At 41.0% G+C, this 17,714-nt stretch overlaps 1 protein-coding gene and 1 long non-coding RNA gene across 5 annotated transcripts in view; one reads left to right on the plus strand and one right to left on the minus strand.

The window, feature by feature from the left end:
• Positions 1–17,253, minus strand: LOC126822335 (serine/arginine repetitive matrix protein 2). 3 transcript variants are annotated; one of them, XM_056101315.1, is made up of 3 exons: positions 17,173–17,253; positions 4,489–4,851; positions 1–4,407 (listed from the first exon to the last, which is right to left on the minus strand). In XM_056101315.1, exons 2-3 carry the CDS (start codon positions 4,844–4,846, stop codon positions 635–637), a joined length of 4,131 nt encoding a protein of 1,376 aa, XP_055957290.1. In that variant the 5' UTR covers positions 4,847–4,851; positions 17,173–17,253; the 3' UTR covers positions 1–634. The 3 variants fall into 3 exon arrangements, with proteins under 3 accessions (XP_055957290.1, XP_050407124.1, XP_050407125.1); XM_050551167.1 differs by having other exon boundaries at positions 1–4,851; XM_050551168.2 differs by lacking the exon at positions 17,173–17,253 and adding an exon at positions 9,875–10,069 and having other exon boundaries at positions 1–4,851.
• LOC126822409 (uncharacterized) overlaps positions 14,412–17,714 on the plus strand; it is a 21,127-nt gene continuing 17,824 nt past the window's right edge. The window contains exon 1 of one of the 2 annotated variants that reach the window (XR_007680806.2): positions 14,412–14,534. This is a non-coding gene — a long non-coding RNA (uncharacterized LOC126822409). Of the gene's footprint in view, positions 14,636–17,714 lie in introns of both variants that reach the window. The other variant, XR_007680805.1, reaches the window with a different exon arrangement.

A 17,714-nucleotide genomic window follows, 5' to 3' on the forward strand; every position in this document is an offset into this window, starting at 1 on the left:
TCTGAGAGCATTATTACGTCTTCATTAAAACGTCTTTATTTTTGATATGTGCTATCCAGAATACACAGCGAGGTTCCCTGTTATTTGTCTTATATACATTATTCCAGAAAAAAAAGAGTCCACTATTTTCAAGTGGAATAATTCAATAAGTATTGTATCAATCAATATCAATAACGTTTCACACGTGGTACAATATGTCTGTTTGACAACTTCATTATACATCTACATTATTCCATTACGAATCGACTCAATCTTTCAAAACAAGATGTCCGTTTCCGTAAATTGTCTGCCCTTGAATTTGGAAAGACGGAATTGGGCAAGTTGGGCTGATTGAATCATTAACACAATTTGAACACCTTTCAGAACAATAACCTGTTTTCACAATATCACGAGACACCTGATCTAACTGTTGAATTCGTCATACTGAAACCGTTTCATAAAATTAATGCGAACGATTATATCTTGTCAGACCTTGAACTTTGAGGTACCCAGACCTATTTGAACTTAACGATCTCTTGCGAACCAGTTCATCTATAAAAAAACGCTACTCCAAAATATCAAGACGTGTCAGAACCAATTATAATGCCTATCATCCATCTTTCCGGAAATAGATTGATTTATTAACTTGATATATTTATAGGCCTCGTCTTGCCCTCCTATCTAAACTACCTCCAATGATAACACCACGCCCATTTCGATCCACTATAATTGTTTCTATTGGTCGACCACGCCCATTTTTATACACACGACTGATAACATAAGATTGTGAAATATATGATCTCTGTGATCCCAAGGGACCCCCAGGTATAGCACCAGATAACGGACCTCCAGGTATCGCACCAGATAACGGACCCCCAGGTCCAGACAAAGACCCCCCTGGTATGGCACCACGCGGACCTTGAGGTATAGCACCATATAAAACACCTCCGGTTATAGCACCTCCAGGTCCAGGTACAGTACCACGTACGTTTAAAGGACCTCCGGGTATAGCATCATATAAAACACCTCCCGGTATAGCACCTCCAGGTCCAGATACATTTCTACGTATGCCTAAAGGACCTCCAGGTATAGTACCATAAACATAACCAGTTTGCCGTCTACGATCTACTCTATTCTCATCAATGCGGCTACTACTTTGATTTCTTCTGGGATCCGGCCTGTCGATACTATGAGTTCTTCTTGGATCCGTCCCGTCGATACTTTGAGTTCTTCTTGAAACGGTGTCGTCTACTCGATCTCTATTTCTATCACGGACTATCCTGCCATCTCTATCACTCACACTTTCAGCTCTCCCAGAATCTACCCTATCTCTACTTTGAGTTCTTCCGTGATCTGTTCCATCATAGTCCTGCACTTGCCCACGTCCACTTATTGTCTGGGTTCGCCTAGAATTCCTACTGACACCACCTCTTCTAGGATCTTCTCTATTTTCTGTTTGTCTTGGTTCAATTCTATTTTCTATTCGTCTTGGGTCAACTCTATTTTCTGTTCGCCTTGGACCAGTTCGTCTGGGATCCTGCCTGTTTTCTGTTCGTCTGGGATTCTGCATGTTTTCTCTTCGTCTGGGATCCTGTCTGTTTTCTGTTCGTGTGGAATCTTGCCTGTTTTCTGTTCGTCTGGAATCCTGTCTGTTTTCTATTCGTCTGGGATCCTGTCCGCTGTCTCTTCGTCTGGGATCCTGTCTGTTTTCTGTTCGTCTGGGATCCTGTCTGCTGTCTCTTCGTCTAGGATCCTGTCTGTTTTCTGTTCGTCTTGGATCCTGTTTGTTTTCTATTCGTCTGGGATCCTGCCCGTTTTCTCTTCGTCTGGGATCCTGTCTGTGTTCTGTGCGTCTAGGATCCTGTCTGTTTTCTATTCGTCTGGGATCCTGCCTGTTTTCTGTTCGTCTAGGATCTTGTCTGTTTTCAGTTTTTCTAGGATCCTGTCTGTTTTCAGTTTTTCTAGTATCCACTCTGTTTTCAATTCTTCTAGGATCCTGACTGTTTTCTATGCGTCTAGGATCTACTCTGTTTTCAGTTCGTCTAGAATCCTGTCTGTTTTCAATTCTTCTAGGATCCTGTCTGTTTTCTATGCGTCTAGGATCTACTCTGTTTTCGGTTCGTCTAGAATCCTGTCTGTTTTCGGTTCGTCTGGGATCCTGCCTGTTTTCTGTTCGTCTAGGATCTTGTCTGTTTTCTGTTCGTCTAGGATCCTGTCTGTTTTCTGTTCGTCTGCGATCCTGTCTGTTTTCTGTTCGTCTGGGATCCTGCCTGTTTTCTGTTCGTCTAGGATCTTGTCTGTTTTCTGTCCATCTAGGATCCTGTCTGTTTTCTGTTCGTCTGCGATCCTGTCTGATTTCTGTTCGTCTAGGATCCTGTCTATCTTCATTTCGTCTAGAATCTTGTCTGTTTTCTAATCGTCTAGGATCCTGTCTGTTTTCTGATCGTCTGGGATCCTGCCTATCTCCAATTCGTCTTGGGTCCACTCTACTTTCTGTTAGTCTTGGGTCAACTCTATTTGTTGTTGGTTTTGGGTCCACTCTATTTTCCGTTCGTCTTGGGGCTGTTCGTCTTGAATCGTTTCGTCTGGACTCTGTTTGTCTTGGGTCCACTCTATTTTCAATTCGTCTTGGAGCTGTTCGTCTTTGGTCTACTCTATTTGCTGTTTGTCTTGGGTCAACTCTGTTTTCTGTTCGTCTTGGGTCCACTCTGTTTTCTGTTCGTCTTGGATTCGCCCTGTTGTCTGTTCGTCTTGGGTCAACTCTGTTTTCTGTTCGTCTAGGATCCACTCTGTTTTCTGTTCGTCTGGGATCCTGCCTGTTTTCTGTTCGTCTGGGATCCTGCCCGTTTTCTGTTCGTCTGGGATCCACTCTGTTTTCTGTTCGTCTAGGATCCACTCTGTTTTCTGTTCGTCTCGGATCCACTCTGTTTTCTGTTCGTCTAATATCATGCCTGTTTTCTGATCGTCTCGGATCCAGTCTATCTTCATTTACTCTTGGGTCCACTCTACCCAAAGTTTGTCTAAAGTCTACTTCACTCTCTGTTCGTCTTGAATCATATCGTTTGGGATGTGATCGGCTAGGATCCTGCCTGTTTTCTGTTCGTCTAGGGTCCTGTCTGTTTTCTGGTCGTCTCGGATCCAGTCTATCTTCATTTAGTCTTGGGTCCACTCTACCCAATGTTTTTCTAAGGTCTACTGCACTCTCTATTCGTCTTGAATCGTATCGCCTGGGATGTGATCGTCTAGGATCCACTCTGTTTTCTGTTCGTCTGAGATCTGTTCGCCTTGGGTCCTCTCTATTTTCAGTTCGTCTGGGATCTGTTCTTCTTGAGCCCACTCTTATCTCTGTTCGTGGATCTTCTCTATTTTCTATTCGTCTTGGGTCAACTCTATTGTCTGTTCGTCTTGGGTCAACTCTATTGTCTGTTCGTCTTGTGTCCACTCTATTTTCCGTTCGCCTAGAATTTTGTCTATTTTCTGTTCGTCTTGGGTCAACTCTATGTTCTGTTCGTCTGGGATCTTCTCTATTTTCGGTTCGTCTAGGATCTTGTATGTGTTCTGTTCGTCTAGGATCTTGTATGTGTTCGGTTCGTCTAGGATCTTGTATGTGTTCTGTTCGTCTAGGATCTTGTATGTGTTCTGTTCGTCTTGGATCTTGTATGTGTTCTGTTCGTCTAGGATCTTCTCTATTTTCTATTCGCCTGGGGACTGCTCTAGTCTGATTTCGTCTTGGATCCACTCTATTTTTGGTTCGTCTGGGATCCTGTCTGTTTTCTGTTCGTCTTGGATCATATGTGTTTCCAGTACGTCTTGGATCATCTCTGTTTCCTGTCCGTGTTGGATCTTCCCTATTTTCTATTCGTCTGGGATCTGTTCTCCTCGGATCCACTCTATTTTCTATTCGTCTGGGATCTGTTCTCCTCGGATCCACTCTATTGTCGTTTCGTCTGGGATCCTGTCTATTTTCGGTTCGTCTTGGACCATATGTGTTTCCAGTGTGTCTTGGATCATCTCTGTTTCCTGTTCGTGTTGGATCTTCCCTATTTGTTATTCGTCTGGGATCTGTTCTAGTCTGAGCGCGTCGTGGATCTACCCTTTCTTCATTTTGAATTCTCCTTTTGTCATCAATTGCTGGGGTTTGTGTAACAGTAGGATTTATCCAGTTTATGATATTTTCCGAATTCCTGTCGTGTGATTCGGGCTGATCCAGTTTCGTAACATTCAGTATCTGGATAACTCTCCGGGGTCCACCGCGACCTATGCGTCTACTGTCCAAGAGTTCATCTGCTGATGTCGGGGAATCCTCTATTGTACGAGATTGTGACGCTATTCTGTGCTTTCTCCCACGAGATCGTGACGACGCTATTGTGTCTTTGGAATCCCCTCTCCCATGATCGTGTCTATGTCTGCCTCTATTACGACTGTGGCCTTGGGCAGTATCCCGAACCCCTGTTAAAAGATCTTCACTTGACGATTTCTTTTTGTTCAGTTTGTATAATATGGGTTGACCAGATAAACTGACATAATTATTTACAATTCGTTCTTTTGTGACGTCGCCGTGTTGGCTTAAATGTTTTGCATTTTCAGGAACTTTGTGGTATTTCCATAAAGTATTCTGATGCTTTGTATTCTTATGTCGATGCTGATTACGAAAATATTCTCCGTTATCTAAAAGCGATTGATCTTGGATGTATCCGGATTTTAAACCATTATCGTCTCTACCGCCTTGCAGGCTATTATGTCGCTGTTGAACACCGATGTTTCTAATGCCCGCTGCTTTAGGTGCTTCATCATTCTGTACGGATGTTGACCTCGAAACACTAACCAAGGTGAAACAAACCAGCATCTTCACCACAAGCCTAGCCATGGTATCTGTAATATATAATATAAAACCATTTCATTAATTTCTATCAATGCTATGGAAATTAACCCACTATTAAAAAAAATCATACAAACCAATTTTATTCCAAAAATGAAATGGGGCTTAACGTCTTACTAGGGATCACGTGGCTAAGTGGGTAAGACGCTGGCTCACTAGCCTGGAGGTCGTTTGTTCGATCCCTGCATTGACCGAGAAAGTTCATCCAGATTTTCCGGCGTGGTTTCGCCTTGTCAGTGATGCAGGGCGGAGGGCCTGACAAGGACAGCTGTCTAGCAGTTCGGATGGGACGAAAAACCGAGGTCCCGTGCACATATTGGCGTGCACGTAAAAGATCCCTTGGCAGTTGGAATTCGATATAAGAGTAGGCCGTAGTGCCGCTGCCCGGGCAAAATTTCTCTCATAGCACACTGTATGGCGTATGCCAGTCTTCATTAGCCCAGTATAGGAGCGAAACAGTAGGACGTTAAACCCCATTTCATTTCATTTCATTTAACGTCTTACTGTTCTACAGTATAGCCCCGTCTCATTTACCAGTAGATCCCAGACTCGATCCTTGTATTAACTGATATTTCCAGTAACAGAATACAATTTTTATGGGAAACAATCACTGTTTTGATTCTAAAAGCACGACGTTTCGACAAGTATCCTCTTAATATATAAGAGTTAATGTCATTGTGCTTGATAACGACAAGAGGATACTTGTCGAAACGTCGTGCTTTTAGAATAAAACCAGCGATTGTTTCCCATAAAAATGATGTTCTATTAATGTGTTACCCAATCGCTAAATGCCACTTAAAGATTATGATATTTCCTGCTTGGTTTCCTGTTGTCAGTGGTACATGACGGGGAGCTAGGCAAGGAAACTTATCATTGGGGCGGGTAAAAAGCCGGAGGTCCCGTGTACGCAGTTTAAATTCGGGAACGAATAGGGGGAAGACAGTGTTCGGGCAAAGATATGACATACTGCAAAGCGTATGTTCGTCTTCATTAGCCCTGCCATTTCATTTCAATTTTTCCGCAGGCTTTGGTACACGGAAGAACTACAATACTATCACTATTATGTGAGAAAAGAATAACAATTATTGACATTAATGAGAGAGAGAGAGAGAGCGAGAGAAAGAGAGAGAGTACGATATAAAAATAGGCCATAAAATTTCACTCATAGCACACGGTATGCCCGTCTACATTCGCCCAGTAGGACGTTAAACAATCCTATTAAAATACAGATCTATATTTCGTTTCGTTTTTCATACTTTCGATAAACTTTACTACACGAAGATCTGACCGGTTGTAGTGTAAGGTCGCGTCAGGGTTCAATCAATCGGCTTTTGACCCTATGAGTCAGATATTGATTAATCAATCAGCGTTGATGTTTCTAGTGGTTTATCCATAGTTCATTTCATTTCGCGGGTTATATAACAACTCTTCCAGATCCCAGTGAGGTAAGCACAAGTAAAATGAAATTTTGAACTATGAGAAAGAAACGAAATACGATCTGTGTTTTAATAAGATCCCAGTGAGGTAAGCACAAGTAAAACGAAATTTTGAACTATGAGAAAGAAACGAAATACGATCTGTGTTTTAATCAGATTGGACGTTCAAAACCATAAATTCATTTCATTTCATTTCGCGGGTTATATAACTCTTCCAGATCCTAGTGCAGTAAACACATGTAAAACGAAATTTTGAAATATAAAAAACGATTAGACGTTTCATTTCCAAATATGAGCAAATAATGTGATACCAAATAGAACACCGAAACGAAAATAGCCGCGGGATATCGTCTTAAATTTGTGTATAATAACACCGATGGTGGTTCATTATACGCCGTTTGAGATTACAAAAAGAAAATCCAGACGGCGTGAAATGATGTATATGTAGTCCTTTTAATTGAGAATTACAACTGCTCGTCGTGTAGACTTTATATGAATAGATTTACCCTACTCATATTCTATACCACATGTTTATCTTGTAGACCATACAATAAAACAGTATCCACTGTCAGAGACATTTAGCGCCATTTAAAGGGGCGTTATGGGAGATTAGATAAAGAGTTGACAGTTCTCACTATAATAGTTTTAAAAAAGACGACGTAATATGCTGGAAATTTCAGTCAAATTGCTCCACCCTGAACCGAGATATTAGCTTTTGAATTTTAGGCTAGTCTCGATCATCATAACTTAAGTCGGTACGATAAAAAAACAAAGTCTCGATTATCAATTTTTAAATTTAATTATTTTTCAAAACATGTATTCAAATCCACTAAATATCGCAGACAAGCGATGGCATCGAGAGTTGAGTATTGTCTGTATAAGTTAATTAATGTCTAATTAATAATTTATATAACATTTCAGGCCTAAAGAAAGACCTGCAATAAACGTCTAATGAAAATTGGAACAGGCAAATTGTTTCAGTGGCATTTAGTAATTGAACTGGAGTATACAGGTCACACTAGAAGACAATTACTGCTTATTACTGAGCGACGTTTCGGCTAGGTTTCTCTAGTCATTATCAAGCAATGATAAAATATGATCTATAACAAGACAATATATACATGTACACAACAATACTTAGTTAATGCTGACCAACCAGTGATACCCCTAAAAACGTGTCAGTGGTGCAGGGTGGAGGGCCTGATACGAACAGATGTCTACTCGTTCGGATGGGACGAAAACCCGAGATCCCGTGTACATATCGCCGTGCACGTAAAAGATCCGTTGGCTATTGGAATTCGATATACGAATAGACCATAGCGCACACTGTATGGCGCATGGCCTTGTAGGACGTTAAACTTCGTTTCGTTTCCCTTATCTCGTAGGGGGGTGGGGGGTGGATGGCGGAATGGTTAGCACGTGCGCGCTGTATCATAAGGTCTGTCATTGATTCCCCGGTTGTACGTGACAAGGAGTAGGGTCGCCTGTCCAACCGCGTGCGTTTTCTCCAGGTCCTCCGGTTTCCTCCCACTGCTAAAGACCCCTACGCGCAAGCGAATTATTGAAATAAAATTGAACTATATGTTAGTCCCGAAATGACCTAGTTTGTGTAGAGTGGACGTTAACCCCCATCTCTCTCTCTCTCTCTCTCTCTCTCTCTCTCTCTCCCTTATCTCATTTACCAGGAGTTCCAATTTTAAATCTCATTGGAATTAAAATACAAATAAACAAAACGGACAGTTTCACTACGCCCCTTTAACAACTCTTCCAGATACTAGTGCAGTGAACACACGTAAAACAAAATTATTTAGAACTACAAAACGAAACGAAATGAAGTAGGATGTGTATTTTAATCAGGCTGTTTGAATATAAGATTTAATCTGTAACACGGGAAAAGATAAGTGGTATTTGATAAGTGGCACATAGAGATATAAGAACACTAGACTATTGTAACACACTATCGTGTACACCAGGATAAACCATTCATAACGTCAATAATAGACGACAAACAATATCTTGTTCATAGCTAACAGTTGTTACAAATGATAAGTACAATGAATGCATGAAATAAAAAGAGAGAGAGAGAGAGAGAAAGAGCGAGAGAGAGAGAGAGAGAGAGAGAGCGAGCGGGGGGGGGGGAGGACTAGGTCATTTCGGGTCTAACATATGGTTTAATTTTATTTCACTAATTCGCTTGAGACTAAAATATGGTCCAGTTAAATTTCAATAACAGTAGAACGGAATGATACCACCGTGGGGAATTGAAACCACGAAACTTGACTTATGATATAAAGCAAGGGCGGATCCAGAGACCAAAACAAACTAGTCAAATTGGTTCTTATTTTTCGTACAATCGTATTTCAATAATATGCAGATACTAGCAGGATACCCGGCTTCGCTCGGGGGTCTTAACTCCGAAACCGGAAGTAGTACCCCAAATTTCAGACTCGGGGCAGACCTAGTGTTGCCGCCAACCCCGAACAGATCGGCTTCGCTCGGGGGGTCCGAAACCGGAAGTGGTAGACTAACACCACCTGGCCTATGTTACTCTCCGGTCCGAGCTACCCCTATACCCCAAATTTCAGACTCGGGGCAGATGTAGCCGCCAACCCCGAACAGATAGACTTCGCTCGGGGGTCATAACTCCGAAACCGGAAGTGGTAGACTTCGCTCAGGGGTCAAAACTCCGAAACCGGAAGTGGTAGACTAACGCCACCTGGCCTATGTTACTCCCCGGTCCGAGCTACCCCTACACCCGAAATTTCAGACTCGGGGCAGACCAAGTGTAGCCGCCAACCCCGAACAGACCGGCTTCGCTCGGGGGTCATAACTCCGAAACCGGAAGTGGTAGACTAACGCCACCTGGCCTATGTTACTCCTCGGTCCGAGCTGCCGCTATACCCCAAATTTCAGACTCGGGGCAGATGTAGCCGCCAACCCTGAACAGACAGACTTCGCTCGGGGGTCATAACTCTGAAACCGGAAGTGGTAGACTAACGCCACCTGGCCTATGTTACTCCCCGGTCCGAGCTACCCCTATACCCCAAATTTCAGACTCGGGGCAGATGTAGCCGCCAACCCCGAACAGACAGACTTCGCTCGGGGGTCATAACTCCGAAACCGGAAGTGGTAGACTAACGCCACCTGGCCTATGTTACTCCCCGGTCCGAGTTACCCCTATACCCCAAATTTCAGACTCGGGGCAGACCTAGTGTAGCCGCCAACCCCGAACAGACAGACAGACAGACAGACAAACGACAGTCACAAATATATATATAGAAGATAAGATATAGGGGTCTTTTACAGTGGGGAAAAAACCGCGAGAGAGAGAGAGAAATGGGGTTTAACGTCCACTCGACACAAACTAGATAATTTCGGGACTAACATATGGTTCAATTTCATTTCAATAATTTAGCAAAAGGCCCCGTGTCTTCAGATTCAAAAGGGATGCGTATAAGCCCGATTGCAACCAATCAAAAAAAAAGTACTGAAATTATTCATCTAGATTATTTTTAAATTTACGTTTCCATGGTTACGCCCAAACTATACACACCGTTTGTATTTGTTTTTAAATACCTACGTTATTGTTTTTAGATTATCATTCTCCAAGTCAATGAATATTCCTCGACCAGTTTCATATAGAAAGAACGAAAATACTCCAATTCAAGCTGTCCAGATACAGATTACAAACATTATCGGTAGGTCACGCTTCCGTATTAACATACCACAAGTAAACAAAAATGATATGAACTGCGTTTTAATGTCCAACTATTCTGCTTCAATTGGGCTAACGAAGACGGTACACACAAACAAACAAGCCCCAAATCATTTCAAATGCTTATCCAATATTGTATGAATATAGAGTCAGGTCTAAACATTAAGGCCGCCTGCAGATTTTGTCATGGTCTCGAGATGTAAATAGGGTTAGGGCACGTGATTGTTGATGAGATTGTCGGTTAGGGTAACTGTAAAGGAGAAGGATTGGGATTCGGGTTAGGGTTATCGGGAGGTGCGGGTTCTTTGCAGACCCCCCCCCCCCCCAGAAAACACGGGCCGTGGGTCTAACATTTGTTAACCCTTGCGGGAATCGAACCCATGTCGGCACCCATTCGCCTCACATTTGCCGGTCCAGCAGGGTAGGATGAACCCTATTTACATCTCGTTACCTTGACAAAATCTGCAGGTAGCCTTAATATTTAGATCTAAATGAATAAACAGGGACCTCTTGTGTCGTGTACCATAACAGTTGTATAGTTAATATCCTGGTCAACGACCACAATAATCAAATCATATAACATAAACAAGTCATTATGAATGGAGGAATAACTTGAAGGTCGTTTCTAATAAGAATAAATTTATACGCTATGAATATTACAAATAAAAAAACAACAACAACAATGGATGACCATTTGGGTCGTTGGGGGGTTGGTTTGCCGAATGGTTAGCACGTGCGCACTGTATCAAAAGGTCTGTCATTGAGTCAACTGGCGTGGTTTTGATTCCCCGGTTGTATGTGACGCAAGGAGTAGGGTCGCCTGTCAAACCTCGTGGGTTTTCTCCGGGTCCTTCGGTTTCCTCCAACTACTAAAGACCCCTACGCGCAAGTGAATTATTGAAATAAAATTGAACCATATGTTAGTCCCGAAATGACCTAGTTTGTGTCTAGTGGACGTTAAACCCCATCTCTCCAGAGGAATTTCTACGGCCACCTCCCGGGACCTCAAGGTTAAGAGACCAGGGCCCCGTTTCACGAAATTTTAACTAAAGATAAAATCCAAATTTTAGTAGATATTTCAATTTTGATTGGCTAAGCACTAAAATCAATCTAATATTATCCAATCAAATTACTAAAATTTGGATTTTAACTTAGTTAAAATTTCGTGAAACAGGCCCCTGTGTCTTACTCCCACACCAATAACGGAATAAAAAGAAAAGCTATTCAAACAAAGCTCAACTTAATGTGGTATTATGTAATATTTGATAAACAGTTGACAACCCTCGCTATAGTTTAATAGTTAAAACATAGATAATGAAAATGGAATATGTTGAAAATGTCAGTCAAATGACTTCACTCTGAGCCAATTATCTGCGAGATAATTACAATGTAGCCTCGATTGTCATTGATACAATTGTTACGAGAGAGAGAGAGAGAGAGAGAGAGAGAGAGAGAGAGATGGGGTTTGTCCACTCGACACAAACTCGGTCATTTCGGGACTAACATATGGTTTAATTTTTTTATTTCAATAATTCGCCCGCGCGTAGGGGTCTTTAGCAGTGAGAGGAAACCGGAGGACCCGGAGAAAACCCACGAGGTTGGACAGGCGACCCTACTCCTTGTCACGTACAACCGGGGAATCGAAACCCAGCCAACTGACTCAATGACAGACCGTATCCAACCCCCCTCAATTGTTACGATAATAAACTAAGTCTTGATTATCCATTTTTACGTTAAATCATCAACCGCAAAACGTAATTAAATCTACTTAAAATCGGAGCCAACCGATGGCATCGAGAGTTTATTATGGTCTTGGTATAAGTAATTAATGTCTAATAATTTATATAACATTTAAGGCCTAAAAAATACCTGCAATAGGTAGATTTAGCTCTTGCTTAACGCCTGTCGAATAGTTCGTGCATTTTTTGTTTTTAATGTTTGTTTCAAGCTGATGAACAACTTAAAATCGGAGCCATCCGATGGCATCGACAGTTGATTATTGTCTTCATATAAGTAATTAATGTCTAATAATTTAGATAACATTTAAGGCCTAAAAAAGATCTACAATAGGTAAATTTAGCTCTTGCATAACGCCTGTCGAATAGTCCGTGTATTATTTGTTTTTAAAGTTTGTTTCAAGACGATGAACTACTTTAAAAAAGATTAATAGATATTATATTGTAAGCATGTGTAAATATATTTAAAGATCTGGGTCAAGACTTGTCACTTATAAGTTTTTACTTTACTAACGAAATCTGGTTAACATGTTGAACGGGCCTAGACATAGTCAACTTACATACATACCTGTTTCTTTGTAAACTTGGAGTCATGTCGTTTTTCATGTTATCAATAAATACTATACATTTTTGGAGTAAATACCGGTAATTTTTATCTATTCGCATAAAAGGCAAAACAGACTTTTGGACGAGAATGCTTGACGCGAACAGAACAACGAGTGGTTTAATTACAACTTCAAAATGATGTTTAATACGAATCATAATTACCAGTACAACAACTGACTTCCATTTTTCAGCCAAATTAAGGTCAAATAAAGGGTACGATGGACGTATTTTTCCGGGAGGCCATTTCAGAAGGGCATTGTTTCGATGTGACTCCGATCGTTTTTACCTGAAATTGATTGTTCCACAGAAAGCTTATACAATTTGCTACCAGATGGCGCCATTAACTGGGGTTCGTTGAAAAGGTGACTTTGATCGTTCTTCCTCGGGCAGAGGCGTAGCCGTGAAATATATATTGGGGGGGGGGGGCGCAACCCTAACCCCTAACCCTAACCCATTTTTTAAAACCCCTAAAAAATATAAACAAACACCATGTGGCCATGCTGTCTACCAAGACACCGTGTGCAAAAGCATTATGGTTACGTTGCTGGCTGAGCGGGCGATAAATATTTGGTTTAGGTGGTATTGTTTTTGGGTACCTACATGTAATTCACTCTGATAAGTGGCAGAAAAAAATTAACAAAATATTATTGACAGGCTAACTAGACAGAATTTTATGGAACACAGGTACTTTTCACTTCACATATGTTTCCAGGATGATTATCTCTGTGTTTTATTTTAGCAATGTAAACCATATTGGGATATGTACAGGTTTTATACAGATAGAATCTTTACTAATCCTAATAATTGTTGTAAATAAATAGGAGTTAGGGCCTACTATGTAAATTTTGGGGGGTCCAAGTATATTCAGACCCCCCCCCCCCCGAAAAACAAATGGGGGGTCGGACCTACCCCCCCCGGACCCCCCCCCCCCCCCATGTGTGACGCCCATGTCCTCGGGGCTCGTCAGACATAATCAGGTTTATCGCCTTTCTTTGTAAACTGGAAAAGTCGGGTCTTTTTTTTTATCATATCAATAAGAAATACAATGTATTTAGTGTAAGTACCGGTGATTTATATTTAGTATAATATTTAGTAGTGCTTGCTTGTGCTATTAGGAAACCATGATTGGGGAGAGAGAGAGAGAGAGAGAGAGAGAGAGAGAGAGGGGGGGTTTAAACGTCCACAGACTAGATCATTTCAGGACTAACATATGTTTCAATTTTATTTCAATAATACGCCTGCGACCAGGGTGTTTAGCAGCGGGTGGGCGCCGTTGATGGGGGCGGAGAAAACCCAAGAATTTGGACAGGTGACCCTAATTATTGTAATGTAGAAGCGTATATTTAACAAAACACACCACTGGACTCAATGACAGACCTTATGATCTAAAGCGCAAGCGTTAAACCATTCGGCCGCCCGACACCCTTGGATTAGAATGAAGGGAAAAGCGAGGATTAATATCTTTCTAGTTCTCACAAAGGAATATTAATATATTACGAAGTCCCAAATCATCTGACCTTCAATTCCAGGTTTCAAGATTCTCTATCTCTCTAGTGACTACGATAAGGACACTCCCTCCCACCCACTTTATAAAATTATCCACGAGACCTTCTTTAATTCACGTGGATAATTTTTAAACGTAATCGTAGACTCGATTGTCTATCTAGCGAAAATTAGTGAGTATTGCTACTGGTTGACGGAAGCTAAAGTAGTGAACTTTGATCTGAATTATTTAATTCCAGTCCGTTTCTCACCTTGGTATTATTATATCTACTAAAAGAGAATCGGTTTTAGACGAGTTATTTGCCCCTGAGTTAGAAATTGGAATCAGACCAATATTAGATAATCTCGCTTAGGAACATGGACGTATCAGACTTTAGATATCCTTAGTCATACCCTAACCCTGGACCTAGTCCTAATGCTTACCCTAACCCTAACCTAGCCCCAATGCTTATCCTAAACCTAACCTAATCTCGCCAACCTTGGCAAAAATTGAGCTGGCCTTAACAAATAGATTTATCCCTATAACAAGGGTAATATGTTTTTCGTTTGAAGTGAAGCTTTTATTTTTACATTTAATTTCACGTATTGTGAGTAACAATTTGACTGTAAACATTGCTTGGTATATTTATCAGTAGTTAGATGGGTGTAAAGATGAGATTAGGAGAGGATGCAACTCGTGCGTAAGTTTGTTGCCTTTTTTTATTTTATACAAATAATACATGTATAATAAGTAGGAAGATTTAGCTGAAAAGATGAGATGAAGAAAGGATGCAACTCGTTCGTAAGTTTTTATTTCATATATTACAAGTAATAGCAGGGGCGGATCCAAGGGGAGGTGGGGGGGGGTCCAAACCCCACCCTACTCAGCTACATAACAAAGATTTTAAAACAAAACTTTTTATGAGTAAAGTGTAACGGTCGTGTGATTTATCCTTTATCATCCGATGGTGGGATGGGATGGGCATTCAAAGCACGAGATAATGATATAGACAGACAAAATAATGTGATATCACAATTAATGCTTTGCATCAATGAAATTGAATCACAATGTCATCCTATTAATTCGTTATAAAAATTGAGGTTAAAGTGGGTGTTGGATTTTTCGCTTTAAAAAGCTCAATGTGTATGTATGCCTAGGTAATTTGTAGACGATGATGGCATTATACATAATTGTCAGCTGACATATTTCTTTAACAGGAGCCTGGCAAACCCCCTCCTGCAAAAAAATCCTGGATCCGCCCCTGAATACGAGAATAATAACTAGGAATATTTAACTCCGAAATTTTCGTTAAGAGCGTTAAGACACCTACGTCGATTAGATCGACCTAGAATAAGAGCGAAGAGAAAGTGGGGGCTATAAATATAATTATCTCATCATGTTTTGACAAGAACCCAATTATATCACCTAGAAGTTCAATCCACGCTGCGTGCTGTTTAATACATATGTACTTATTGTTTTGAATATGAAATGGAATAAAATGAAATGGGGTTTAACGCCCTACTGTTCTGCTCCTCATTTTAAATTTGAAGGACACTTGTGATATAGACCGTAACACGTGAAATAAGCATCAAATGGGGTTTAACATCCTACTGTTCTGCTCCGACTGGGCTAATGAAGACTAATGTTTATTCACAAAATATATTTAATTTTCATTCTACAAGAATAATCTCAAGGCTAATTCCACAGGATATTTACAGTTTAAAAGTTGTATATAAACCACCCATGCCTAAGCTGGGCTTTGCACACACACTCATCTACATACGTCTTAAATAAAAGCATATTTTTCAGTTGATATATCAATACAAATATATCTATTTCTAGTTTCGTTAAACGTTACCTGTGATAAGGTAATATTTGTATTTATATAGTCTAAATATGATCTACCTTCGTGTTAAAATAACGTTAATGTAAGACTGCGTTCGGAAGCATAATTCTATATTGTAAAAGGTTTCGCTCTAAACCCAAAATAAAAAAAATCTATTTCAAATATATTTGAACCACGTGGACCTCAAGAGAGCGTCTTCCACTTAGCCAACATTATTAATTGTTATGGAGTTTTATTAGTTGTCTCCGTTTATGAACATAAACAATCTTTATTCCATTACTCAATGCCAGACCTCGTGATTCCACGCACACGCGTTAAACCGCTAGACCCCCCCCCCTTTGCGCGTAGAGATCTTTAGCAGGTGGAGGAAACTGGAGGACCCGGCGAAAACCCACGAGGTTGGACAGGCGATCCTACTCCTTGTCACGTACAACCGGGGAATCGAAACCAATGACAGATCTTATGATACAGCGCTCACGTGCTAACCATTCGTACCCCGCTCCCTCTGCGAACAACAATATGGTGAAAGTTGAAGTAGATAGTGAAGGTTAGACAGGCTCCTTGTCACGTTCAAGCAGGGGATCGAAACCACATCACTTGACTCAATAACAGACCTTATCATTCCACGCACTCCCGGGATCACGTGGCTAAGTGGGTAAGACGCTGGCTCGTTAGCCTGGAGGTCGGGTGTTCGATCCCTGCATTGGCCGAGAAAGTTCATTCAGATTTTCCGGCCTGACAAGGACAGCTGTCTAGTCGTTCGGATGGGACGAAAAACCGAGGTCCCGTGTACACATTGGAGTGCACGTAAAAGATCCCTTGGTAGTTGGAATTCGATATAAGAGTAGGCCGTAGCGCCTCTGCCCGGGCAAAATTTCCCTCATAGCACACTGTATGGCGTATGTCCGTCTTCATTAGCCCAGGTTAGGAGCAGAACAGTAGGACGTTAAACCCCATTTCATTTCATTTCATTTCCACGCACTCCCGTTAAACCATTACCCCCCCCCCCACCACCACCACCCCGCCCCACACACACTCACACTACACAAACATAAAAAAACAACAAAAAACCCCAACAAAACAACTGGTACCACTTCGCGTTTGAGGAGTTGACATAAAATATTTAACCATATGTTAGTCCCCAAATGACATAGTTTGTCTCGAGTGGACGTAAAACTTGCTCTTTCTCTGGCGTGCACGTAAAAGAACCCTTGGCGTTTGGAATTCAATTGCTTTCCGGGCAAAATTTGTCTGATAGAGCGAAATGAAATGAAATGGGGTTTAATTTCCCATTGTTCAGCTCCGATTGGGCCGGATAGAACAGTGTACGGTGTATGCCCGTTTTCATTAGCGTAGTAGGTTCAGAAAAGTAGGACGTTAAACCCCATTTCATTCATCCAATACCTCGAAACAAATTGAAATTGTCATTGAGATTACCGGGTATTTGCATATTCAGCATAATTTTGAAAATAATATTTGATAAACAGCTTACCTGTGGATTAATATATTCGCACCTGAGTTATAAAAAATGGCGGTGAGTGTGTCTACATCGTTAATCACGACAGACGACCACACTGGTAGGTCTTTATCTAATGTATAATAATATACTGACTCGCTGTCTATACACCTACTACATACAGGTATTCAAATAACTTTATTCATTATATCACAGGTAGCGCATACAGGTTAAAAACGGACACCTGCTCATTCAACCAAAGATATTCGTCTTTTTAGTTTATGGATTAAAACAATTATCATAATACAGGGACCCGCTTCTCTCCATATTTGGATAGTCTAGTTAAATTTCAAAGAAGATTTTATATTTTTGATGCAAACACAGCGAAACTGCATAGCCTATAAAGCTTCACCCGTAACTTAAATAATAAATAATGTGGGATTTAAATCCGTCGACATGTTTCAAGAGTACTTATGTTTTGTATGCAGCATCAACAATAGGTTTACACCTACACAATGCAACGAGTTAAAGCTAACAAACGGGCACCTGTTCTTCTGTAATGTACAGAGAGAGAGAGA

Source organism: Patella vulgata, chromosome 5 (assembly GCF_932274485.2).
Source record: "Patella vulgata chromosome 5, xgPatVulg1.2, whole genome shotgun sequence".
NCBI lineage: Eukaryota > Metazoa > Mollusca > Gastropoda > Patellidae > Patella > Patella vulgata.

What these genes read in the sequence shown, in the direction of transcription:
- LOC126822335 (XM_050551167.1), bottom strand. Translation starts at nt 4,846, where the DNA reads ATGGCTAGGCTTGTGGTGAAGATGCTGGTTTGTTTCACCTTGGTTAGT.